This window comes from Podarcis erhardii (genome assembly GCF_964252035.2).
Source record: "Podarcis erhardii genome assembly, chromosome: 1".
NCBI classification, from domain to species: Eukaryota; Metazoa; Chordata; class Lepidosauria; order Squamata; family Lacertidae; genus Podarcis; species Podarcis erhardii.
The window spans coordinates 39,335,925-39,363,401 of record NC_138497.1 but is presented as its reverse complement, the minus strand read 5'-3'; the positions used below and the strand labels follow the sequence as shown (position 1 = coordinate 39,363,401).

The 27,477-nt window shown below is 40.3% G+C and overlaps 1 protein-coding gene and 3 long non-coding RNA genes across 4 annotated transcripts in view; 2 read left to right on the top strand and 2 right to left on the bottom strand.

The window, feature by feature from the left end:
* Window positions 1-1,685, top strand: part of AQR (aquarius intron-binding spliceosomal factor) — a 57,037-nt gene extending 55,352 nt beyond the window's left edge. Inside the window, exon 35 of the mRNA XM_081858504.1 lies at window positions 1,218-1,685. Within this exon, the coding sequence (XP_081714630.1) occupies window positions 1,218-1,484 (267 nt within the window). The 3' untranslated portion in view covers window positions 1,485-1,685. The remainder of the gene's footprint in view (window positions 1-1,217) is intronic.
* The window catches only part of LOC309345700, a 46,963-nt gene extending 29,002 nt beyond the window's left edge, over window positions 1-17,961 (bottom strand). The window contains exon 1 of the long non-coding RNA XR_014158350.1: window positions 17,737-17,961. This is a non-coding gene — a long non-coding RNA (uncharacterized lncRNA). The remainder of the gene's footprint in view (window positions 1-17,736) is intronic.
* Window positions 17,962-19,334: 1,373 nt separating this feature from the next.
* On the top strand, window positions 19,335-24,463 carry LOC309344808. The gene is made up of 3 exons (XR_014157886.1): window positions 19,335-19,690; window positions 20,688-20,755; window positions 23,726-24,463. It is a non-coding gene; the product is annotated as an uncharacterized lncRNA (long non-coding RNA).
* Window positions 19,973-27,462, bottom strand: LOC309344850. Its single transcript, XR_014157907.1, has 2 exons — window positions 27,355-27,462; window positions 19,973-20,280 (listed from the first exon to the last, which is right to left on the bottom strand). It is a non-coding gene; the product is annotated as an uncharacterized lncRNA (long non-coding RNA).
* Window positions 27,463-27,477: the final 15 nt, after the last annotated feature.

Below are 27,477 nucleotides of genomic sequence, written 5' to 3'. Positions count from 1 at the left end.
TTAAATAAAAGCACACATTCTACTCATGTAAAAACACCAGGCAGGCCTCACAAATAACCCAGAGATGCATTTTAAATACAGGACACATTCTACTCATGTAAAAACACGCTGATTCCTGGACTGTCCGTGGGCTGGATTGAGAAGGCGATTGGTCCTGATCCGGCCCCTGGGCCTTAGTTTGCCTACCCATGGTGTAAAACCTTACATTTGTCCCTATTGAAATTCATTTTGTTAGGTTTGACCCAGTTCTCAAATCTGTTAAACTAATATTGAATCCCGGTTCTGTCTACTGCGGCATTAGCTACCCATCCCAGTTTGGCGTCATCTGAAAATCCGATGACTTCTTCATCAAAGTCATTTATTAAAATGCTGAACAGCAATAGGCCCAGGACAGAACCCTGCAGCACCCCACTTGTCACTTCTTCCTAGTATGATGAGAAACCATTAGTGAATACTCTTTTGGTTTGGTCAGTCAACCAGCTACAAATCCATCTAACAGTTTCTTTTCCAGCCCACATTTTACCAGCTTCTCTGCAAGAATATCATGGGGGACTTTGTCAAAAGCCTTAAGGAAATCAAGAAACACTATGTCCACCGCATTCCCCTGATCCACCAAGCTTGTAACTCAATCAAAAAAGAAATGAGACTTGGTTTTTTAGAAACCCATGCTGAGTCTTTGTAATCACAGCATCCTTCCTTTCTAAGTGCTCACAAACCAACCATTTCATTATCTATTCTAGGACCAGTCAGTAGTTACCTAGGTGTTCTCCCTCCACCCTTTTTTTTTAAAAGATGGGGACAACATTTTCCTACCTCCAGACTGCAGGGACATCACCTGTTCTCCAATAATTCTTAAATATTCTTTTAATAATCAGATTGCTTTATAAGACTTCTGTGAATCACCTCATTTGTAGCTAGCCTTTTTAAAATTGCATCTCTCACTTGTAGAATCTCACGTCAAATAATATTTTATTACATATCTTATAACCAATGACAGTACGCTATTAAGTAGATTAATTGTAATTACAGTCAGCAAGCACTACACATGGAATTCCTGAGCAACAACACCTGCATTCACATGCTAGTACATTATTGAATTGTATTGAAGTCTTCTGATTTAGGATGCCTAGGTTGTCCTGAATGGCATTCAAATATGGGTCTGTTAATAAAACAAAAAGCAGGCATTTTCATAATGAATTGTTTAATTTTCTTACTAGCAAAACTTGCTGCCTCCTCCAACACTTGTTGAAGAAATCGAAACACTTCAATCTCAGGAAAGTGAAGAAGTTCAGAGCAAAGATCTTGAAATGGAAACAGAAACTGAAGTCAAACCCACACCAATGGAAACTGCAGAAGAGAAAGTTTTCAATGAGAAACAAAAGGTAGCAGAGGAAATTGAGGAGGAGCATCGGAAAATGCCTGAGCATCCTGGGAGAGACAGTGATAGTGAAGACAGTGAAACTGAAGATGGCACAGAGAAATGAACTTTTCTTTTTCAAGCGGACACACAGAGATGACTAATCATATGTATATCCATGAAACATGTTAGTCGGTAAAACAAGCAACTGTTAACCAAGAGTAAATATTAATGATACTTTTAAGTATCATTTATGACTAACATATCATTAGCAAAGGAGTTTTTTTTACTTGTATTGTGTATTTAGTAAAGTGGGGTTTTTTATCAATCCTTTGTGTAACTCCCCTTTTTTTGATACTATAAAGTTCAATTTGGAGAGATTTACAGTCAAGTATTTTCTTTAATCAAATACAATGTAGATAGCTGGGGTGAGCATAGACCACAATATTTGGTCCTTATCCTGATTTGAAGCTTTGGAAAAGAACACCAGAGATTGTACAACTTAGCTCAGGGTTGCCCCATTTTTCTGCTAGTAATGGAGTCTTTTATTTGGAAAAGCTTGCGGTCATGTCCTGTACAGTATTTGCATCCGTACACCCCAGATGCACCCCAGGTACACCCCAGGTGGTACACCCCAGGAAGTTTTATCACATGATCTGTTTATAATCGAAGACATATTAATTGTTTCTTTAGCTTGAGGGAGGGATGATGTTATAAGAACATAAACCCTGCTTGGTAAGGCTCTTGGCCCATCTAGTCCAGGATCTTGCCAGCCATAAGCTCATAGTTATATGCTTTATTGACTCAGAGCTATTTAACAAAACAAACACTATTTGCAGTTTTTTATTGGATTTTTCTAGATAGCTGGTGATAGTTCTGCTACATCAAAAGAAAACTAAAGGGAAAAAAAATCCAGAATCTAATATTACATTTGCCTTATGAGGTTCATGACTCTATTGACAACATGGTGTCTTGCAACGCTTTGGTTTGTAGCTAGTGGGAGTAACGGTAGAATAAATTTGAAAAAAAGCAAATATGCCTTTGATTTTGATTTCACAGGCAAAATGTTAAATAGATCAGTAAAATTCTACCAGAGTAGGTGTTCTAGAATCATTTTCAATTGAGCACCCTTCTTTAAATTTCCAAATTTACAACTGAGAGAAATCATCTTGGCAGATCACTTTACATCTATAAATCCCCTGGACAAGCAGTATGTTTCAAAGTTAACTATCACCCAAATTTCACGTTCTTTGCTGCCAACGTTGTATATTTGCTTGTAAAGTTGCCAATAGGATTGCTTTACAAAAAGATATAGATCATTAAAATAGCATTCAATCTTCAAACTATATTAGATATATTCCATTAGCCTTGCCTCTGGTGGTGCAGTTTATCCGCATACAAAAATAAGCATAATATTTTTCCCCTCACAACATTAGATATAGGATAGAGATATCTTCAGCTAATAAGAATCAATTTGTTCTCAGTCTTCCTTGCATTGTAAATTGCACAGAATCTACAGTTGCTAATTTAGACACTTATTCATTTACATTCTTGAATTGCCTTGCCAGAAGAAAATAAAATTGCTTTGGAAATATGTGGTTCCATAAGTTCCACCATGCACAAAAATAAACTGCAGCTTTTTAACCTGTCACTGAGAGAGACCTAATGGTGCACAGCTTAGAGACACTGTGATACAGTTTCATAAACTAACATTCATATGTTTAATCAGGGATGAATGGTACAAGGCCTTCAGGCAACATGTGACCAGCTCAGCTAAGGATCGTCTGCTTTCTAACCTATTTTCTAAAAATATTCTAGTATCTAACAACTTATTTCTGCTGTGTTTTTTTTTTTTTTTTAATAAATCCCAACACTGGCAGGAACAGCTGCTGGTAGTTTGTATGTATTTAATGAAGCAACTTGAGATATTTTTGCTCATACTTTAACCTGGTGCCGGGATAAGAGTCTCAATAGCAAGAGTACATGGCCCAAATGAATGCAATAAGCAACTGGTGATATTTTGCAGATTCCTTTGGCAAGTGGTACCTCTTAAAGTGTGGGAGCCAGCTCTTGGACGTGTTTTGGGGACACTGAGCTGTGTGAAGGTGCCTGCACTGGCATTTGTCAAGCTGGTAAAGTGGGCATAACTTGTGAGGGATATGGGAAAAGTGCCCAAAGACACCGCTTGGAAACAGGAAATTTTATTAAGTGTTTTATAGGTACATCATCTGCTATATAGAATATCCAAAGATGGATCCTAAAATTGAAAACTGGCCCGGTCATCGATGTTCTATCAACCATGGTATTCAGATTATGGGGAACTATGCACCATCCAGGTGGGAAACTGATAATAAAAGTCTTGGCACGTCAATCTTTACTGGAGATAAATGTGACAGGGCCCATTTATCAGCTATAAATTCCTGAATTACCAAGCAGCCGCGTTGGAGCAGTCCTGTTATGCGTCGCAAGGCGCTTCAGCATCCTGCTGCTTAAATTTGACATCTCTGTTGTCAGGAGAGCTATTTTTAGATTGATAGTCTGGGGACATGGAATGTTTACTAATTACTGTACTGGGAAAGGAATGGACTGTGAGGAGGGAGTGCTCCTTTTTAGCATTTCTAAGAGTGATCTGGTGGCAGGGCAAACTCTTGTTTAAAAGGGACTTTCTTAAAAGTGAAGCGTTAACAGCAAAAGATATCCTAACTGAAGTTGCCTTGTTGGCATGAGAGGTTAAGAAATTTTAAATAAAGTAAATATACCCAAGGACTGGTGCTCTACATTGGTGATATTTTCTTTTTTGACAAGTTTCCATTGTGAACAAAGAAGAGAGCCAAAGAGAGTGCACAATCCTATTCGGAATAAGGGAATTTCCCTTAAAAAAGGGGGAACGTTGACAGCTATGCAGTGTGCAGATGGCCACATCCTTGCTTCTTGGTGGATAAGAAGCAAATGTACTTTTCACCTCAGAGGTGTCCCTTTTACTGCTGCTTTACTTTCTTCTATGTAAGTGAATGGCTGCTGTTTAAGAATGAAATGCTACCCTGAGGCTGTGCCTCATGGAGGTGATGCACCCTGCTGGATCCCTTGAAAAGCTTCCTTTAAACATGCACACTGCTCAGCACAATGCTAGATGTTCTCCTAGTCCACAATAGTGCTGACCTATGTAATTGGCTTTTTGAGCTCCCTTTACTCCAGTTCTAAACATGCTTGGGTATTGCGGGTTGTATTTAACTAGCTCCTACTCAGAAGAGACCTGCTGAAATTAATGAACCTAAGTTAGTCGTGTTCATTAACTTTAATGGGCCTACTCTGAGTAGGCCTAATGTTGACTATCATGCTATATATTTTACTTACCTATTTTAATAATAACAATATGTCAACAGCAGCCTCCATTATCCCAGCCAGCATGGGCAATGGTCAAGGATTCTGAAAGTTGTAGTCCAACATGTGGGGGACCCAAGGCTGGGGAAAAATAACTTCTCCACTGTCCCATTGCAAGATAGAACGTCAATGGAGTGTGTTCTTTTCACATATATGGCATATATAATACCAGTGGAGAGTGCCCTGTGCTGTCTGGGAATTTTTGGACACCAATAAAGTATTGTGATTTTTAAATGGATGGTGTAATTTTTGAGTTTGGACTTGTCACTCCAAAACCCAGGTGAAGTCACACCAAAGTCACACCAATCCACCATCTTGATTCAAACGGGCACCTGGCTTCCAAATGGCGACAAAGTCAGCCACCCCGACCTCAGGAACCCTCATGCTGAGTTTGACAATGATATCTGGAGAGGTGACCAAACCTATGCCCCAAAATGGGCAAAGTCACACCAAAATGATTTTTTTTAGACTGCCATCTTGATACAAAATGGTGGATAGTGTCCAAACATTGATGAAGGCTGCTGCCCCAACCTCAGGATCCCTCATGCTGAGTTTGGCAATGCTATCTTGAGTGGGGTCCAAACACACAGAAGGCAGACAAACCATTTTCTAAAATATAAAGTAGATAGATGGGCATGCATCCTTATGTGCACCACATATTAGCACCGGAGAGGTATTCTTAATGGGTATTTCTAGAGTGTCACAAGCAGTTTTTATCTGGGAATGTAATTAGCAGGTAGGCATTAGCATGACTAATAACTGAATTTGCATGGGGGGAAAATCTGTTAAGTGCTATGCATGCATGGGATGGTTGGTAATTGTTTTGCCTGTTAGCCATGTTTTGCCAAAATTAATTCCTGTCAATATGATGTATGTCTTTAATTCCCCCCATAGTTTTCCTCATTCTAATGGCAGAAAGCTTAACTGAATTCCACACAATTCCACACAATTCCACACAACCTTCAGCTAGAGCAGCAGCCTTCGTCTTTTGGTCCTGTTGCAGCCTGTGTAACTTACAGATGGCTGAAAATCAAGGGATTGTAAAAATGGTTTAATGACTGTTCACTCTCCCGTGACCCTTTAAAGAGAAGTCAAATTGTCACAGTGGGAGAACTTGCCCTTTTAACTGCTGCCATGTTGCATTATAACCTGAAAAAGTGCAGCCAGGTTGACAATAATCTCTGCTGTTGCTATCTTTTTCTTATTTTTGTGGGACTCCTAACTATAATATTCATCCTTGATAACTACTCACTGAACTATATTCATTCAGTTATAGATACTAATGGACCTAAACAGATTAATTTGGGGGAGATTCTGGTCTTCCCTGTTGTATCTCCACCTTACTTTTTAATATTTTTAGTAATGCGTATACTATGCCTTCATCTCGTCTCAATTATAAATGCAGGTCAAATTTCATTGGTGAGCCATTTGTCCTAAATTACTCCCTACTCATACAACATTCACCCACTGGCATCCTGTCAGCCTAAACTATGCAATAAAAGGAGGCGTTGACAACAGCTGCTCCTTCTGACTCATCTCTCTCCCAGCCTTACTATAAAGAATGTTACTATAATTTTTTAGATGAAGCGAGTAAGTTTGCTGATGTAGGCTTATTAGTAAGAAAACCCGAGGAACAGTGGGTGGCTTCCTAGGGGCATGCAAATGTGCTTATCTCCCCACCCCCATTGCGTATGCCTACATGTTTTAAAGAAGGTGGCATTTTTGCTGGAGTTGATGCTGAAGCCTCTTGCACGCACAGTTTGGAATATATTCACTTGTTACCTTAACACCTGTATGTTGTTCCAATGGCGCAACAGGCTATTTATTGGGGGACAGAGGATGAGGTTGGCATGACATCAGGCCCAGCCAGCATGCTTTTAGATGACCCATTGAACCCATTCACTTCTAGGAGAATGAGAAATTCAATTCCGTTCTCCCTTCAAATAGCTAACCAGTGACACCTTCAAGATCCACCCCCTGTTCCTTTGCATTTTTGTTATTGCCTCCCTCATGCCTCCTCTTTGGTACAATTGGCTTCCTGCCTGTTTTCTTTCAGGTTGTTCCTAAAAAACAGTTATTGCAGTTTGCTTTTAATTAGGAGTTAATGGTTCTGTTAATGTATGTTGTTTTTAATGGCTGTGAGTTAGGGTTTTGTATTTTATAATGGGATTGCTGGCTTGAGATCAAATGGTTATACATATCTTTCTATATCTTTCTATTTTAGTACCTTAAAATGACATTATTTCATATTTTTACACCACTTTGGATTTTTTTGTGCTTTGAAAGGTGGCTAAGAAGTTTCCAAAAGTAAATAAATCACATATTACCAAATTACACATTTAACATAACTTGTAGTCCACTAATATACCAGTTTTTAAGCATTTTGTGAATACAGAACTATAGTAAAGTCTTATTGAGAAGTAAAGCAGCAAATCTTCATTTAATCCATCACTTAGAATCTGATAAGGCATATAGCTTCTTTTAAGAGTTTAAAGGTAAAGGTAAAGGTACCCCTGACCGTTAGGTCCAGTCACAGATGACTCTGGTTGCGCGCTCATCTCGCTCTATAGGCCAAGGGAGCATCTATTGAATTTCCTTTTCCTACATGTATTTTATTTATTTGTGTATTTATTCAATTTCTGGTATTTCTTACCCACCCTTCACTCTCAGGTACCAGTATTGGTTAGATAAACTAAAATACAACCACAAAATAATGAATCATCAAAAACCCAAAAAATAATGACAAAAGCATAACACAGATACAGCTAATAATACATTTACCAGGGGGACAACTACAACATTCTTGCTTCACTTCCAAAGGCCAGGGTCAACAGGTGCAACTTAAGTAGCTAATGGAAGATGTAAAGTGTTGTGATTGGTGCACCTCTATGGGGATGTAATTGCACAGTTTTGGAGCCACAGAAGAGATGACCCTGTCAAAAGCCACCATTCCCCGGACCTCTGAAGGTGATGGCGCTAACAGTAAGGCATCATCTGCAGATCTCAGTACATGAACTGGTGCATATGGAAAGCAGCAACACTCCTCCAGATATTAGAGGCAGTTAGGGCTTTATAGACTAACAATTTGGGTAGAAACTTCAAAATAAGTGCAGTAAGAGTACTTGCAGTCATATTGTAGCAAGGGGTCAAACCCTATAAAAACTCCTAAGTCTTTGGCCAACGAGTCCAGCCAATATTTTATTACTTAGGAAGCAATAGGTTACAGTCGGATTGTTCCGCAAGAACTGTAATCCCCCAGCTAGGGGTCTAGGGGGGTTATTTATAAGTTTCTACACAAAGCCCTTTAATTTCATCCAATCATATGTATAGAAGTATTTCACATTACCCCATCCTAATTGTTGGATACATTTCAGGTTAGTATGCCTGCGCAATAAGCACCGGCTATTTCTGCTGACTAGGCTTTCATTCCCACTGTGTCTGTTATGGCCTTCATATAGGAATACATTGTTACGCAGAGCTATTGTACTTTGTAAACCTGTGTGTTTAGCTGTGTGTGTTCTGTGATAAAAATGTTAGCTGCTTCTCTTCCCATGGGAAAGGCCTTTTGCATTCTCAGCAGTTTCAAAGCTTTAGCATTAACAGTTTCATAGCTTTTTCTCAAAGCGATATAGCATTTTCTTAAAGCGATATACTATCAATTTTTGTGGCCCTTGGGGTCCTCCCTCCACATCAGACATTATCCTAGCTTCCATATTCTGCACCTCTAAATAGCCTAATCCAGGGGTTAACAAAGCATGGGGTAAGTGTCCAAGACAGTTCTGAACAGGAGGCAACACAGTGGTGAACCAGTCATAGCTGGAAAGTAGGCACTCTACTAAGGCCACATGGGGTCTTTCCAGTTAAGTGCAGCCCCATACAGAACAGGCTGCCTCATCACATAGCAGACTGAGGAACTTGAAACACACAGCCAGTCCATTTCTAGCCCCAGGCACAGGTCTATCACCTCATCTTCCTCCTAATTCAGATAGTATGGGGTGACAGATAGTATATGCCTCCACAAGAAGCACAGAAGATGTAGACAAGCCACCCACATTTAAAACAGGACACTATCATTGCCATGTCAACATATTACCGTTAAAGTACTATAAAATTTAGAATTTGGAACCCCTTTGATATTCAAATGGATTGTGATGTGCTCACTAGAATAAGGAGCACCTGGGAATTCTAGTGGGTGTGATAATCTGGGGAAACCCAGCCAGATGGGTGGGGTACAAATAATAAATAATAATTAATAATCATCATCATCATCATCATTGTATTTTGCTTTGCACTCTGTTTATGTTCTGGAGCTGCTTTACACAAACTCACCCTCCCAGTTTAGATTTAGGAGACATTATTTCATCCAGGAGTGAAACAGAGTCAGGCACTTCATATGTTCAAAGTCTTGGTCTTTGCCATTCCCAATATGCACCTGACATAGGATATGTAATGAGTGGCGGACCTGAGTCTGTAAATTTCTGAGATTGAATTTGGTGGAAGCATCTCATAAAAAACCGGTGTGGTAAAAGAGTTAATTAGAAGAAATGGATTCTTAATTTGGGGTCCCTACTGAGACACAAATTGAGGATATATGAACACACTGCCAGATGTGAGAGTACAAATTGCCTCTCAGAAATATTCTATTCTATTCTCTATGTCAGTGTTTGTAAAGAGCAAAAAAAAGAAGTAAAGGGTTCTGACCTTCCTTTGTCTCCTCAGCCTGGTCCTCAGACCCTTGTCAGCATAAAAGAGTCCAGAAGAATATCCTTGCAGAGTTTTATTCTTAAAAGTCTTTGTGCAAAACACGACTGAATACACACCAGCCTCAGCACAAACTAACATTTTTCACTTATATATACAACTTGGTGCAGACCCCTGAGTCATGCTGACCCAGCTTTATTCGCATTAAAGAAACAGCGGCCATTTTAGCCGTGACACCCCTTCTGTTTCTTAAATGTGGAAAACCCCAACAGAAACAATACATACATACATTATATACATAAACCCAGTTTTGTCATTAATTCATTATGGCATGTTGCTGGCAAAGGCTTGGTAAACAAATCAGCAATATTATCTTGTGACTGACAATACTCCAGTTTCATTACCCCATTCTGTACACAATCTCTAACATTCGCATGATGGATAGCAATATGTTTGGATGCGGATTTCATTATTTCTGAGCCCGCTAATGCAATGCACGATTGGCTATCTTCATACACTTGGATAGGCAAATCTACTTTACAATCTAGATCTTTTAGTATCTGTATAAACCACATGATTTCATTGCATGCTAGTGACAGGCTCCCATATTCTGCCTCACAGGATGAGGTTGCAACAAATCCTTGTTTCTTTGACCTCCACCCAATTATGGAATTGGCAAACATCATAACCATTCCACTTGTAGATTTTCTAGTAGCTACACAGCTTCCCCAGTCTGCATCAACAAATACTTCTAGTTTTTCGTCTTTTGTACTAGATATCTTTAAACATACATTTAATGTCCCCTTTAGATATCTGATAAGCCTTTTCAAAGGACACCAATCGGCAGTACTGGATTTAGAACAACTGGCTCAGAACATTTGTAGCACATGCAATGTCTGGCCTTGACCACTGGCTTAAGTACAACAGTGATCCTATTTTTGAGTGATACAACTCAGGCTGATCAAATTCATCATCACACACTGTCTTTGGGAAATCTGGTGTCATGGGAGTCTGAACTGGCTTACAGTTTTCCATGCCAAACTGCTCTATCAAATGAAGAATTTTCTCTTTCTGGCTCAATAGGAAGCTTCCATCAGCTTCCTGCCTTACTTCTACTCCCAAGTAATTGCTTACAGGCCCTAAGGCTTTAAGCTTAAACCTTTTTCCCAGTTGACTTGTGAGCTTCTGGATCTCATCTGTGGAACTCCCTGCTACAAGCAAATCATCAACAAAGACTAAGAGCATTAGATATTTGTTGCCTGTCCCCTTGGTGTACAGGCATGGATCAGCCACACTCCTTTTTAAACCAATTTTTACAAGGGCTTAATTTAAGCACTGGTTCCAACACCTTCCACTTTGTTTGAGACCATAAACAGCTTTTTTCAAACGCCAGACTGCACCATTCTCCTCTTCAAACCCAGGGGGTTGTCTCATTAACACTTCATGGTCTAAATTTGCATACAGATATGCAGCATCAACATCAAAATGGTGCACTGCTAGTTGTCTTACAGCAGCAATGGAAAGCATTAAATGAAAAGTTTCACTCTTTACAGTGGGAGAAAACATTTCATCATAACTCTCCCCTTTAATCTGAGTGAACCCTCTGGCTACTAATCTGGCTCGAAAACGTGGTTCTCCAGATGGAAGGGTTTTTCTCTTGTAAACCCACTTGCATGACACCACTCTGCCACCAGGTGGTGGCATTATGACCTCAAACACTTTGTTACGTTTAAAAGAGTCCATTTCTTCTTTCATAGCTTGTTCCCACAAAGCACGTTCCCCAGGAGGTAAGTGTAAGACTTCATTATAACTTTGTGGTTCCACACAACTCACATTGCATACTCTCACTCCTCCTAGGGTCAAACGTTGAGGAGGTACACCCTTGTTTGAACGCTGGGAGCGCCTAGGCACAACAACTACTTCTTCCCCCCTTATCTCTGGCTCTTCTTCCTCTTCCTCTAGAGAAGTATTATCTATTGCCACATCTTTTGGGAAAATCTGTGCCTCCTCCTCATCCTGCTCCTGTGTTGCCAATGGCTGAGAAGAAGCCTCTTCTCTTACTTGCAGGGACAGTAGGCAGTCTGTGTTGGCATGGATCACAGTCCATCTGTCCTGGTCAGCAAAGTCTGCGCTTCGTGACAGAACCACACTTCCTGGGCGTAAATTGAAACGCCGCCATAGGACTGATATCCCACAAACTGCAGTTTCTGCGCTCTAGCGCCCCCTTTCTGGCGCTGAGCTTTGGGGATATTTACATGTGCTCAAGCACCCCAGTTATGGAGCATTGTCCACTCTGGTTCTTTCCCAAACAACACACGATAGGGAATATCTTTTATAGAGCTTGACCAGGTTCTATTAATGAAAAAGTTCGCTGTCAGAAAAGCCTCGCCCCACAGCCTATGGTTGTGACCCAATCCTGCATCCACTAGCAGGCAGTCCTTTACTGACTGTATTACAGCCCCACATCTTTCACACAGACCATTTTCAGCAGGGCTATAAGGGTTAATCAACCGGTGAGTGATCCCCTTACGTCGCAACCATGCCCCAAATTGTTTGTTCAGAAATTCTCCGCCCCGATCTGTTTGCAACTGCACAACAGGGCGAGCGAAGAGCTTTTCAGCTTGGGCAACCCATTCTCTGAATGTGGGGAAACACTCAGATTTCTGCTTTAACAAAAACAACCAACTGAAACGTGATTTATCATCTATTACCAGAAAAGCATATCTGGCACCCCCTTCAGTCTTCTGTGGAAAAGGGCCTATCATGTCACAATGGACAAGTTCTAAAACCTCTTTAGATACTCTGTCACTTTTAGAAGCCATAGGCTTCCTCTTAGATTTGGCCATTTTACATACATTGCAATCTAGGAAACAGTTACAGCTATTTACTTTTAGGTTCTTGCACACCTTTTGCATCTCTGAAAGCACACGGAAATTGGCGTGACCCAGTTTTCTGTGCAGTTCATGTACACACCGCTTATGAACTGGCAAATTATCCTGAACCACCTGGACTGCTTTAACAGGCTTGTCCTGCATTACATATAACCCATTTTGCATCTTTGCATGGCCACATACCTGAGTTCCATTCTTTATCAGGCAACCATCCTGCATGAACTTAACACTATACCCTGCATTAATCAAACAGCTTACAGACAGCAAACAATAGTCCAAACTGCTGACAAACAGAGTCTCTGGTAGAGTAGTGTTCAAGCACTGCAGGAAACATGTTCCCTGGCCATCAAACTTGCTTCTACGACCACCAGCAAGATAGATTGAGTCTTTTCCATCAGCTGGCTTCTCCAGGGTCTTAAAGTCCTCCCGACTGTTGCAGATAGTCCTGCTACTCCCAGAGTCCAGCAACCATGTTCCTTGAGGTATTTTCCTCTCCTCTCGAGAAAATGCAGACACAAACTGAGCAGAACGCGTGTTCTTCTTCCCTGAAGAGAACCCCTTCTGCTTACGTTTCTGCGTCAATTGTTGTCTGTGCTCCACGTCATCTCCTGGAAGTCTTGCCCTGCATTGACATTGGAGATGCCCAGGTTGGTTGCATCTATAGCACCTCCTCACCACCATGGCCAAGTCCAAACCTTGGCGTTGCTCCATTGGCAGATTCTGCTGCTGGCCCCCTCGACTGTAACTCCTCCGCTCTTGGAGTTCAGCCTGTCTATCTGACCTTCTTTCTGCTTCTTCAGTCAATCTTCCAACAACATACTCAAGGGTCAGATCTCGGGGACGCATACTCTCCATGCTGTTAATCACAGGCAACCAGCTTTCAGGCAAACTTGAAAGGATAATGTAGGTTTGGTCAGTCTCTTTTTAAAAAAAGAATAATTTTTTATTAACCGACCAATCACATCAAATCAAACCAAATTACATAAATTCCAAATTACACAGCCGAATTTTAAATTTTTGTTGGTGGTACCCATATTTCAAGTTCTGAAGGGATCCAATCAACTTCTTGCTTCTTACTGCTGTTTTAATGTCCACAAATCTAACCTTATGATGTTCACAGTACTATCCAGTCCTTTCTTATTATTTTTCCACATCTCTTGTTGTTATTTTCATATATTTTTCCTTTCTCTTTGTGACCTCTGATAGTCTCCGCAAGCTGGTTAGAACAGTTTGTAATCCTGCGTGGATATATATTTTTTTATCCAGTAGCCATATCCAGACATTTTCCATATAACATCACTTCCATACATCAAAACAGTCTTAGCGTCATTAATCTTGACCAATCTGCCACCTTTCTCGAAACCTCTGAGGAGATTCACTAGGAATGCAGTCTGAAAACAAATCCGTTCTTCTTCCCGGCTATAAATCCTTTGGCAAGATGGCAACTCCGAATTAATTGCTGTGCCATTCCCAAAAGCACTTATTGCTTCTTGGTCTCCATAAAGCATACTTTTGGTTAAAGTTTATCTCCACACAGACCTTAATCATCCTGCTTGGGTCAGTTCAACTGACGGTTCTAATGAGGAGGGGTTCTTGTAAATCACATAGAACAAAAGTAAAAAAAGGTTTCCCCCCCATTCAGCCCCGTTGTCAACATACCCCATCTTTGGTGTATCTTCATCATAAAATATTCCTGTTTCTCCAGCCCATCGTCTTCTTTCGCAGAGGTCACTTAAATTAGCAGACTTCACTCCCCTTCTTCACTTGAAATATGTGCATTTGCTTCTTTTGTAATTAATTATTCCAAATTGCTGCAACTAGTGCGCGATCAGAGACAGCGTCCAGGAGAGCTGAGGTCCACACGGGGGCATTCTGCCTAGGGCCCTCACCCCCTTCTTTCGAATTAGGGGGTGATTTATGGGCACAGCAGGCAAGGGCAGTGTTCCCCATTTCCTTGGGGCAACAAGGGAGGCTGCCTACTCCCATAACAGCCTCTTAATTACCCCATGTGGGTCGGAGAGATGGTATTGTCGGCCATCTTCCAATGCGCCCCCTAGTGGCCCCCCAGGTTTGGTCAGTCTCATCATAATGCTTTTTTTATATAATAAATAATATTTATTGAAGTTTTGGAAAGGTTACAGAAATATAAAAGAGAAAAAGAAAAAAAGAGCAAAAAATACAAAGTACACACAAAAAGAAATAAAAATAGTATAAAAACAATTTTAAAAAACACACATCATCCTTTTCTTATCTTAACTTTCATTCACTTGTTTCCCTGACCTCCTCACACCTCCCTTTTTTGTATTCTAATTTAATTAGTAATTTCAGCAAATCCTTTCCATTTTCCCTTTTATCTTGATAATTCGTCTTAATATATTATAACTTTGCATTTTCCCCTAATAACATTCAATTTTCAATTAAATAATTTATCTTAAAAAAACCCTAACCTGTTAATTAAGTCAACAAATCCTTCCATCTTTCACTACTATATTCTGTCATTCAATTTGCCTTAATTTATTTTAACCTTATCTTACCATAAAATACCTTAAAGCTTAAGACTTAATACTTATTTGTACATAACTCCTTATATTATTTCTACTAAAGCCAAATAATTTCCTTCCAACGTTTTTCCTAATATTCATTAATTTTACACTAATTTCCAAAATAAAACTTTAAAAATTTTCTTCCAATCTTCATCCAGCGTCTCTTTTTCCTGGTCTCGGGTTATGTCAGTCCTTTATCCTTTTCTTCTGGTCCATCAACCTGGTAATCTTATGTCTGAGGCTCTTAAGTCTCTTCCATGTCCCTTCTGCAGATCTTCTTCTTGTTTATACTTGCACTTTACCTTATCTTTTGTTGATCTCTTTCTTAGTTTCTTTCCTTTCTCATTGAAGAGTAGATCTCGGGGATGTTCCAACTCGAAAATGTCTCCATCTCTCCTCAAAAAATCAGCCCATTCCTCATAGTTCCATTCCCCACAGTCAACAGCGTAGTCCAGAGGGTATTTAAAAACATGCTTCAAGGACCCTCCAAACTTAAGGGCCCCCACAACTCCAAATCCCCCCTGGCCCGCTCCAGGTTCAACCTTCAACAACAACGGCTTATGCTCCTGTGGGGCCTCAGGCTTCTCCATTTGTATTGCTTGAAGTTCAACAACAACTTCCTCCCCTGTCTTCTGCAATTGCACTTGCTCCATCAAATCAGGTTCTTGAGTTGGCTCCTGAGTAATTCCTGTATAAATATTCACTGTTTGTCCAAAATTTTTAACTGCAACAGTCATCAAATCCATCTTCTCATGCAACTGTTCTAACAGGGCGCTCGTCTTGCAAAGAGCAAGCACCAAAGTTTCTTCCAGACACATTTTTGTTCAAGGTCACAGTCTGTTCCCAGGATCCTAATCACCGCAGCTGGAAAAACCCCAGATCCACTCCAGCAACAATTTAACAAACTCCCTCTAGAGGAGGCAGTTTCTATTTGTATCCATCTTAAAAGCAAATCCAACAAAAGAAAGTTACTTTCACTTTTCGAATTTTTAGTTCCTTTTAAATGCAAAGGGCAACATTGAAAATTTGTATCTCTTCTTTAGCTGTCTGTCAAAAGATGTTTCTTTCACGTTCAATGAACTTCGCCAAAAGTCACTGTCTCTGATGCCCCGTTCCCAGGTTTGAGACGGTGGAAATTTATCTTTCTTTACTCTCTCTCCTGCAGGTATAAACAGTCAAATTTCCCCTCTTTACTCCTACTTCAAAGAGGGGTTTGGATGGTTAAAACAGGAGGAATTTTAGATCTTTATGAACAGCTTTTCCAGGCTTTAGCTTGCACAATTTTTACTTCGGATTATTTACAAAAACGGAAGGCGGACTTCCTGTTTAGAACCTTCCCGCTTGAGTACCAAATTAAAATGTTTCTTAGCCCAATTTTCCGTTCTACTCACGGGTACTTGTTTTAGAGTCCAATTGTCCACAGGAAAAAGTCAACGGCTGTGCGGCTTCACTCCGTAAAAATAGCAGTCGATTCAAGACACCGCGCCACTCAACCCGACGTCGCTTCGGACCCCCCAAAAAGGGGTCTCCTTGCATGTGGGGGGGGCGCTCCTGGTGTCAGGCGAATCCCACGTTCCCAGGCTTCCTCCGCCTGGGATTTTTAAGGGGTCTCCGCCTTCGCCGCGGTGGCAAGACCCGATTTTCGCGGAGCGGGTTCCTCTGGATCAGAGGAATTCTACCATTGCCGATGGCGCTAACCCGGAAGTCCTCCAGTCTCATCATAATGCTTACCTCTCTGCTGTAGTTGAAGAAACAGAGATTTCAGCATTTGAAGATGAGTTGCCAAACTCTCACCTTCCTTCATAACAGTCCTGAACAGCCTTCTGGTCAGAGAAATTATAGTTCCAGCAGTTTCTCTGACATGCATTGCCCTTAATAAATTCCAGCACTCAAACGCTGTGCTGGCATTTGCTACATGCAATAACTGAGAGTTGCTCAAACACAGCATAATTTGGGCACAAGCCCTTTCATCCAGCCGTTTTTTTCTCAGCAGAGTCCCGTCTCTAAACCTCAGTTTCAACACAGTCCCATAGTCCATCTCTCCTTAACAACTGCTGCATTTTAATTGACCAACTCAGCCAGTTGTTTTCTGAGAAGTTCAAAAGGGATGCCTCCCCCAATATTTACAACTTGGGAAGACTCTCTTTAGAGTCCAACTGGATGGTCCTGGCTGGCACTCACCGGCTTCTAGCTGCTGCCTCTGTTGACCCTCAGGTCCCACCTGGCTCTGCAACTTGTGTAGCCGCTCTGTGAGTCACCTACTGTGGTCCTCTAGCAGTTCAAACTGTTCCAGTAGCCAACGCTGAGTGCTTTCCTGATCCTCAGATCCTAGCCACTCCAGCGTCACTGCAGACAGTTACAGCTTGCGACTAACTGCTCCAATGCACAGCCACTGGCTTCATACACCACCAGGACTCACCAGCTCCCTGCTGAGATGCTGTCAGTTGTTCTGCACTCTGCACATGCTCAGAAACACTGGGCCCATAACCTGTCAGTGTTTGTAAAAAGCAAAAAAAAAAAGAAGGAAAGGGTTCTGACCTCCCTTTGTCTCCTCAGCCTGGTCCTCAGACCCTTGTCAGCATAAAAGAGTCCAGAAGAATATCCTTGCAGAGTTTTATTCTTAAAAGTCTTTGTGCAAAACACGACTGAATAACTATACACACCAGCACCAACCAACCAACCAACCCAAACAACAGCCTCAGCACAAACTAACATTTCTCACTTATATATACAACTTGGTGCAGACCGCTGAGTCATGCTGACCCAGCTTTATTCACATTAAAGAAACAGCTGCCATTTTAGCCATGACACTCTATTCATACCACAGTCCTTTTTAGGAGTGCTTTGGAAAATATTTCCACACCTTTCTCTTGCATGCCTTTATAAAGAATTTCTGGAGTCAAGACTTTGTCAATGACATTGCAGCAAAACCTTCCTGGAACTCAGCCATGCTGACAAACACAAGCTGCGTTCTAGGATCTTTAAAGAGAGAGCACTAGAATATCATTCTACAGTGCCTTTTCATTCCAGCTTCTCTGTGGTAGAATGAGAGCAGGTTTAAAACACTAAACTGGAATGTTATTGCCAAGGTGTGAGTGCATTTTCTGACTGAAATGTGCAGTTCTGCAACCTTCTTATGCTATTCTGTAATAGAAGGATAGTGAAGCTGCAAGTTTGAGCTTGCCCTGACTGCTGACAAATCTGTTGTCGGTATGGTTGGACTCTCTCTTGACTTTCTTCCCAGTGTAGGTGACCTCTGGCAGTTTAACAACTTCCTGGAAAGATACTGCAAATAAGCATAGAGTAAAGCAGTTTTTAACTTTCAGCTGCTGAGGGCTGTTCAAAGAGGGGGGACAGTGAATGTTAAACAGCAATTTTTCAAACAGAAAAAATGTTTTAGGTGGCAGAGTTCTCTCTCCCCTCTTGCAATAGAAGTATTATTTTAGATTTCACATTATTTTCCCCTCTCTGTTCTTTGATACTAATATCATCATCATTTGCAGCAGCAGCAGCATAGAAACACTAGGAATCGGAGAATGAAGTGGGTTTCCAAAAAATGAAACAAGGAATTCATACTGTGTTTCATAATGTATAACACCCCAATCCTGAATCTTCTTGGGAGGAAGCCAAATTTGTTTCAGTGGGGTTGCCTTCTATATTATTAGCACCATAGCCCAACAATGCAGTCCTATGCATAATTTCTCATAAGTATGTCCTATCATCAACAGTTCTTACTCAAGTAAGTGTGCAAAGGATTGCAGTCTGAATCAAATCACTGAGGGCCTAATTTGTACACAAGGGCCAGTGTGGTGTAGTGGTTAAGAGTGGCAGACTCGTAATCCGTTCCTCCACATGCAGCTGCTGGGTGACCTTGGGCTAGTCACACTTCTCTGAAGTCTCTCAGCCCCACTCACCTCACAGAGTGTTTGTTGGGGGGGAGGAAGGGAAAGGAGAATGTTAGCCGCTTTGAGACTCCTTAAAGGGAGTGAAAGGCGGGATATCAAATCCAAACTCCTCCACTCCTCCTCCACAATTGATATAAATGATGTGGCCTGTTCCTGCGTATATGTTTGGGAGCCTAAATTTCATTTCCCTTTCACTTTTGGAGAGGTATTATATATACTCTATGACACTGAGTGTGTGTAATTACAAAGCTATTTTTTGCAACCATTTCCCCTGAAAAAAACTGAGCAAAACGGAGGTGGGCGGGGAGAGAGAGTAGTTCTTAAAACTGCACTGTGTGGTCTGAACCAAAACTGAGGAGACTGCAGAGAGGAAGAGAGAATTAAAAAGCTAATTCTTGGTTCAAATTCTAGCCTTGTATCCAGGACCAGCCAAATGGTTAGGAATGTTTCCAAAACAAGGGTGTTTAGCAGAAGCCTAAGATAAGTGAATGGGACAGGGCCTGTGGCCTGCTTCAGTCTAGTCTGAGGGGAGGCCTCTTGTTTCTTCAGGGTAACGGCAGCAGCCTCTGGATTGACTCTAAATGACGGCCTGTGTTTGATTTAGCAACACTTTGAGCCTGTTACAAATACTAATGTCCTCCTGCACCGGCTTAATAAGCTTTACTGTGGAGGATAGGCAACCCAATCTCCATTGTCCCTGCAGCCCATCGTATTTATAGCCACAAACTTTTGAATTGGCAGAGCCAAGAGAAATGGCACCATTGTGACTCTGTGAGGGGTGAACGACAGGGCCCAGAATCCTTTGAGCGAAGGAGCGTCCTTCATAGCTGTAGCCTGTACACAGCCTGCCACGAGTTCTCTTTGAGGGCAGGAATTCTCTACAGAATCAGCTTCTTTGTGTGTTTGCCTGAAGTAAAAAATAATAATAAACAAATAAAGCAAAAGCTGTGTAACAGGCTCGTTACAAAAGCGCCTGACTTTAACACAAGCTTTGGACAGGTAAGGTGGAGGATGCCTTGACAGGTATGATTTGTGAGAGACGCCTCGGTTGCCGGGCAAGAGGAGAATTAAACGAAGGCCTGTCTTTGAGGTAAAGGGATTTGAAGAGAAGGGAGAAGGCGACACAAAATAATTGACTCAGGGAAGAGAGCTGTTTGCAAAAATATTATATAAACAAAAATATAAGCAATTAACCAGGATGGCACAGACTCTTTATTATTCAGTGTACTTGCTCTTTACATTGTTGAGCACAGGAGTCCAGTAGTACTTTATTTTCCTCTGGAACATCTCAATATCTCAGCGTACAGAGGCTCCTTCATGAGAGAAATAACGGGCCCTGCTTCTGTAACATCCACACAAATAGTGCAAGTATCGGGGAATTAAGTCTTTAAACAGAGGAGGGGAGGGAAGTATTCCTTTTCTTTGCTTTTGCTTCTTGTGAATATGATGGGGACTGAATTCGGGATTTGTCATGCGTTCAATTCAGCTGCAGCTACTAACTTCTAGAGCATGAAAATGACAAGGGAGAATGAGATGGATATGGGGTGTTACTGAGAAATAAGAGCAAGCTAACAAGACCCAAATGTGCTAAGAATGGAGAAAAGAGATGTGTATTTTTACATGAATACTGGAGACAAAGTCAAATAACTAAGAACAATGCTTTTTTTTGTGTGTGTGTGTATGTGTACCTAATTCTTACGTAGTTGCCAGCATTTTCCCAGACATTTCCATAACATTTCTTACAACTAGAAATGCTTGAAAACTACAGTGTATGACCTCATTTTGCTTAGCATAGCCTTGCTGGTCAAATCAGCTGACTTGCATGAGGAGAAAGAAACATATTTGTAAAATACTTCTGGTATTTTGCTTGTGGGTGTTGGCTTAGCTTGCTTGTTTACTTCTGTTTTAGTAACTGCTTGGAAAAATAAGGCCGATTTTCAAAAGCCATTATAATCAACAATTCCATACAACATAAAGGTAAGTTTGGGGTGATTATTATTATTTGCACTTAACAGCTAAGCAGAAAATTTTTTTTTTTATTACTGGACCATTTAACTTTATCTGCTGGTTATCTTTTTTCCTATTTTAATAAATAAATCACATTTTCCTTACTAAGTACATATTGCAATCATCACCAGCGGTGGTAGTAATTGTTTCTTTTTTGAGACAAGTGTCATCTGTGCTGAATCAGATATTCTCAGAGCAAAGAAGTGAGTTAGTAGTGGGATTCGTTAGGAAGAACAGAGACATTTAGATAATAAATAATAAAAAAGTTACTGATTGTTGCGCGCACTACAGTTTATGCCTTCTTGCAACAAATGTATTAAAAAAATTATGCTTGATTTTATCTGTTAGTGTATTTCATAGAAATCAGAAATCAGTCTGCCTATATATATATATATATATATATATACACACCTTCTGGCCTCTATTCCGCCCCCCCCCCCGACCTTTCATATCTCCATAGGAGACAACCAGGTTAACTTACTCAGACTTTCCTGAATGTATCTTTCATTGAAGTAAATACATTCTTTTGAATATATCCTTGGACTTCTGGCTTAGGTTCATGATGATAAAGCTGCCTAAAGATTTCATTCATGTATATTATTCTTTAAAATAATTGTATCTAAACCTGGCCTTTTCATCCAGATTGGAATCTTCAAGTTAATTAATAATCTTGACACCACATCCACATTCACTGAAGTCTCAAATGAGGTGTACAGTGCAACATCTGCTGTAACACCATGGAATCTGTTTCCATAGATTTGGCTTGATATGGATGAGGTGCTTGCAACAGTGTGGCCAACCATTTGTTTCCTCAACCCTTGACTCTCTTATTAAAGTTTGCCAAGGAGGTATGACCAGATGGATCAAGGGTGTGGTCAACACATCCTTGCAATAGGGTGTGGTCCTAGCCACCTTGAAAGTAGCAGTGATCCAACCACACCTGAAAATACAAGCACACCTGGACCTATCAGTTTGTGACAACTACCACAAAGTCACAAATACCCCTTTTAAGGAAGGTGATTGAGAAGGTTTCAGTGCAGCAATTGCAAGTGCTCTTGGATGAAACAGATTATCTTGACCTATTTGAGTTTGGGTTCAGGCCTAAATAAGCCTTGGTTGCCCTGATTAAAAAACAGTGTGGATTGTCAATTAACTTCCAGGCCTGATTCAAAGATAGCCAAACATTGGATATAATGTTCCATAGTTGCAAAAGTTAATGTTGTTCCTGGACTGAAGTAACACTTTTTGGATTCTGTTATTAGATATCTGAGCTGGCATCAAGAACAGTTTGTTAAATTGACTCCTTCTAAAAAAGTAACTCTAGGATTACTGTATTTTAATATATTGTTGGAAGCTGCCCAGAGTGGCTGGGGCAGCCCAGCCAGATGGGCGGGGTATAAATAAATTATTTTTGTTATTATTATTATTATTATTATTATTATTATTATTATTATTAGGAAAAGGTAGTTATATATAGGGACGCAGGTGGTGCTGTGGTCTAAACCACAGAGCCTAGGGCTTGCCGATCAGAAGGTCGGCGGTTCGAATCCCCGCGACAGGTTGAGCTCCCGTTGCTCGGTCCCTGCTCCTGCCAACCTAGCAGTTTGAAAGCACATCAAAGTGCAAGTAGATAAATAGGTACCACTCTGAAGGGAAGGTAAACGGCGTTTCAGTGCATTGCTCTGGTTCGCCAGAAGTGGCTTAGTCTTGCAGGCCACATTACCCAGAAGCTATCTGCGGACAAACGCTGGCTCCCTTGGCCAGTAAAATGAGATAATCGCCGCAACCCCAGAGTCGTCTGTGACTGGACCTAATGGTCAGGGGTCCCTTTACCTTTACCTTTATGGTTATATATGCTTGCTTTCGAAATGCTTTCATAATTATGGGTCTTCCTATGCAGTAATCATTTCTAAATGTGGTCTTATATACAATCACAGGTGTACTAAGAAAATATAAATTTATGCACCACAATACTGAAGTATCATGAGAGCAGGGTTGCCATATTTCCAGAGGTAAAAATCCGGAGAGCAATTGCCCACTCATCCCCCAGCCGTCTGCCAAGCCTGAGCAATCTGAGCCAGAGAGTGGGTTGCCTGTGCCAGAGCCCAAGACAGAGATAGAGCCTAGGTTGCCCACACCCAAGCCTGAGCCTGAACCCGAGTTGCCAGCACGCACAAAAATTAACCCCCCCCAAACAAGCACATTTGCTTTAAATTGTAAAAATCCCCCAGATTAGCATGTAGCTCCCCAAAAAGAGTACATGTTTGAGATTCCTAGACGTATGGCAACCCTGCATGATAGCAGACCCCAAAGGCATAACCAATGGAATAATAACACAGCTATCTATAGAAGCCCATTTTAAACCGGAAGCCCACCCACACTGCATTTGAAACTTGTAGGAATCAAGTTGTGTTGAGCTGTGGAGTGAAATGCTTTTATTTTCGTCCCTTGGAAAGAGCTTGTATATCACTTCTTAGACAAGTTGTATTATGCCTAGTATTATTCAAATGCAGTCTTGTATTTTGAAAATAAAAGTAAAAATAAATATGAGGAGCAGTCTTTGTTCTCCTTTAACCAGCTAATAAACAGCATAAAAGTGATTTTAGGTACTATTGTCTATTGGTGATGTATGCCCTCCTAATGTGAGTGTATACAAAAAAAATATCCCTATTTCATATAATATCCCAGCTTTATTAAAGTAGTTGACTGTCTACATGCCAATTTCCATTATGTCCATATACAAAAACTATATATTTACACTTTCAATTTTTATGTTTTGATAATTGGATTTTATTTGTAACACAATCCTTTATAGTTCCATGTATTTTTGTAGGGATGCTGAAATATTAAAGGAAATTTAATCTGTAATCTGACAGTCTAGTAAATAAAATGCCTTTGTATCAAAACTTACTGAATTAACTCAACTAATTGTGTTACTAGGGTGAAGATGGATTGTCTCTGTGTCACCTGGGGAATAATTTGGTTCGTCATACTGTACTTTATTGGATGGCCCATAAGCATATTCTTAGGAGGACTGTATGGATTTATAGTTCCTTTAACTACTTTGATAGGTCTAGATGATGTTGGTGAAGTTTTGTTGAAGGGGGTGAATGTGGGGAAAGTGTGTGCTACTAATGTACGCAGTGGAAAACCTCTCTGTTAACAACGAGACTACCATAATTACCAGCATGTATTGTTGTCCAGTGGCAATGAGGTTTTATATGAATATTTGGTTTTCATCAGTAAAGTATAAAGTTCCCAAATTGTACTTGAAACTGCAATTCCTATGTATATTGCATTTGTCTGTAATGCACTGCAACTGGAGAGATCTGAATCAGAACCTCAGATTCTCAAACTGTGAATGTTCAGAAACTTGGGTGCAAACAGCTTGTAAATGTCTAATCAAAAAGAGAGAGAGTTATGAGATTTGTATTTCTCTGGTTTTGTGTTTTTTGCTTTGTGCCACAAATTATCTAAGGTTTAAAATTGTGTCTCTCACTAAAGCGAATTTTGCATCTCTGTATACAGTTACTAATGTATAAATCAATCTGTATTAATTGTTTATTATACTTGGTTGTGAATATGCTTTAGAAGCCATTGTTTTTGTTTTGGTTCTCTATAATGTAATTATTTAGGTATCTTAACACCATAATACATAATAAAACTACCTGAACTTTCTGTTTGTGCACACTGTATTTTAAATTCATATTACTGTTGTTGCTGATAAATCCTACATTCTATTTATCTAGGAGGAACACATTTATACACAAGATAATCAGCTCAGAAGCCATTATCTATGTCAGATCATGGTTAATGTTATCAGATTGTCTCTTATATTTTCTGTGTCCCTTGCTAAGCTGCAGAGGAGAGTTTCTTCCTTATTTGTCACCCAGTCTGTTGACCTCTTAGAACAAACAATGGTTATTCTAGTTTATGCTCCTGCTAAAATAGGAATTGGGACATTTCATAACATATTGTATCTTATTTATAATATTTTGATAAAGCAAAATTGCAGTGCTCAAGATAGCACCCAACATAGTTTAAAAGCAATTATATAAATTCTTATATAAAAACTATAATCACAAAGGGGGTGGGATGAGGAATCTGTGGCTGTCCAGGTTTCACTGGACTCCAGCTCCCATTTTCCCTGATCATTGACGATGCTGGCTGGGGCTGATGGGAGTTGTATGTCAGGCACCAGCTGGAGGGCTCCCTATCACCAGAACAGCACAACAAAAAGAAGAACCTGAAACAATATAACAACCAAACCTCCACAAGATTCTCCAATCCATACGCCTTCACAAAAATGTGAGGCTTATGCAAATTTCTAAAGCTGGAGATAAACTTACATATACAATCTGTAGGAATTGTTCCTTAATATAACATATAATGCAATACAAAGAAAGCTCTGCTTCTTGTTGCAGAAGTTCTAATACTCCAAACTAATAACCAAACTAAGGGAACCTGAAGCAGAATTTTTGAAGTTGACCTCAGCAGATAGATGGGCCTATATGGGGAGAGGTGATATCTGATGTAGTCTTCAGGTGACAGTGGGGTTTAAAGTTCTCAACATCACTTTGAATATTGTCTGAAAATGTATGAGTAGCTAGCACAGTTGAGCAGCAGTGTGTTTTCATTTGCCTATGCTTGCCAAAAGCCAGGCTAGGGCTTTTTGGACATTGCTGCAGGTTTTGGACTGCAGCCTCCAGACTATCTTCAAGGAGAGCCTCACATGACAGAACACATAATTTGAAATTGTAAAGCATGGTTAACTTTTGCAAGCTTCTGATTGTCTAGGAAAAGGTATCACATATAAGCTGATAAACTATATTATTGGACCCTATCAAAGCCTGCTTATCCAACGGCAGTGTTCCAGGTTAAGCATCCTGATAGTACAACATGCTTACCATAGAGGTAGTTCTATTACATTTGACCTCCCATCAGGCATCACTTCAATCTGCATGTGCATTCCAATATTAATGCAGCTGTTCTCAAAACAATGTCATTAATTCTACCTCCATGCTAACGCTTTTTGCAGTGCTAACACAGGGGAACTGTATATAATAACTTTATACTTTATATGAAAGTGCAGTTTATAAATATTTAAATACTTAACAACTTTTCTCCTTTCTCTGTCCTGTCACTGAAAAGCACAATTAAAGCACTGTACAATTAAAGCACTATCATACCACTTTAAACTCATGACTTCCCCACAAAGAATCCTGGGAACTAGTTAATGGTGCTGAGAGTTTTTGGGATGCTCATATTCCTCTCACTGAGCTACAGTTCCCAGAGTTTCCTGGGAAGAGGGATTGACTGATAAACCACTATGGGGATTATAACTGAGTGAAGGAAATATGATTCTCCTCCTAAATCTTAACACCCTTAACAACCTACAGCTCCCAGGATTCTTTGTAGGGAGCCACTACTGTTGAAAGCAATATACTACTATTTTTAAAGTATAGTGTAGATACTGAAGTTGCAAGAGGAAGGCATAGTGCAACCATTCCAGCAGTGTTAACCCTCTTCTGATTGTTCTCAAAAAGAAACATCAAAAGGTTAGACAGATAATAGACTGCATGTAGCAGTATATTTCTTCTTTTGGACAATAGGCGTGATCTCTGAGTATTAGAAAAAACATTTACTCTGGGTGCAATTCACATTCCTTTGGAAATAAAAGCACGTATTCTCATTTTAATTGGTCTGATATTCATCAATAAACTTTAGGTACAAAAAAAAAAAGATTATTTGAAATGACAAATGCAACTTGGGGAAAAAACTTATTAAATAAATAAATGTGAAAGTATATCATTATAAACGAACCATTAGGGAAACAGAATTTCAGGACAGCTTAAAAGAGCATGAAGTCTTAATGTCTTAATGGACTATGTTAATCTAATTTACAGAAGTCAAATGACATACTGAAATTTCCACTACATATATTTATTTATTTATTGTTCAATTTATATCACACTTCCCCTCTGAATAACTCCAGGCTCTCTACATGGCTCTCCCGCTCCCCACTCTACCCTCACAGCAACTCTATGAGTAGGTTAAGCTGAGAGATGGGGACTGGCCCAAAGTCACCCATGACTGGAGGTTTGTCCAAGCGCCCCTGGAAAAGAGACACAGCCCACTCTAAAAAGTCAATGACATTGCAGAGTAAGGCACAGATAGGAAATCTTTGGCCCTCCAGATGTTGGACTACAACTCCAGTTATCCCCAGTCATTGGTTGTGCTGGCAGGGGCTGATGAGAGTTGAGTCCAACAACATCCAGTTTTCATGTGAATAAAATAACTCTCAAGACCGTGCTTAGATTATAGAGAAGACAGAGGGCTCCAGATATCCTTTCTTTTTGTACCAGCTTCCCTCAGCTACTGTGTTGATTTGGATAAAATTGGGGGGTGTTTGGGGAAGGAGAAAGAGCGGTTATAAGGCCTGCCCCTACCTTAACCCCCTCCAAATATTTGGCAACAGAAAGATGTTTAGGTAACATAATGCACACATACACACCACACCTCAGTTACACACATTACTCTCGGTTTTAGTCCCCATCTTACATAATTACCTATTCTGATCTGTCATGAGCAGGTGCCCTAGTAAGGCTGAACAGGAGAAGTGGAGTGGTAGTCTAGTCTTTTAGATTTCCCTAAGTGTGACATCATACTGGTTACTTAGAAACAATGATGCT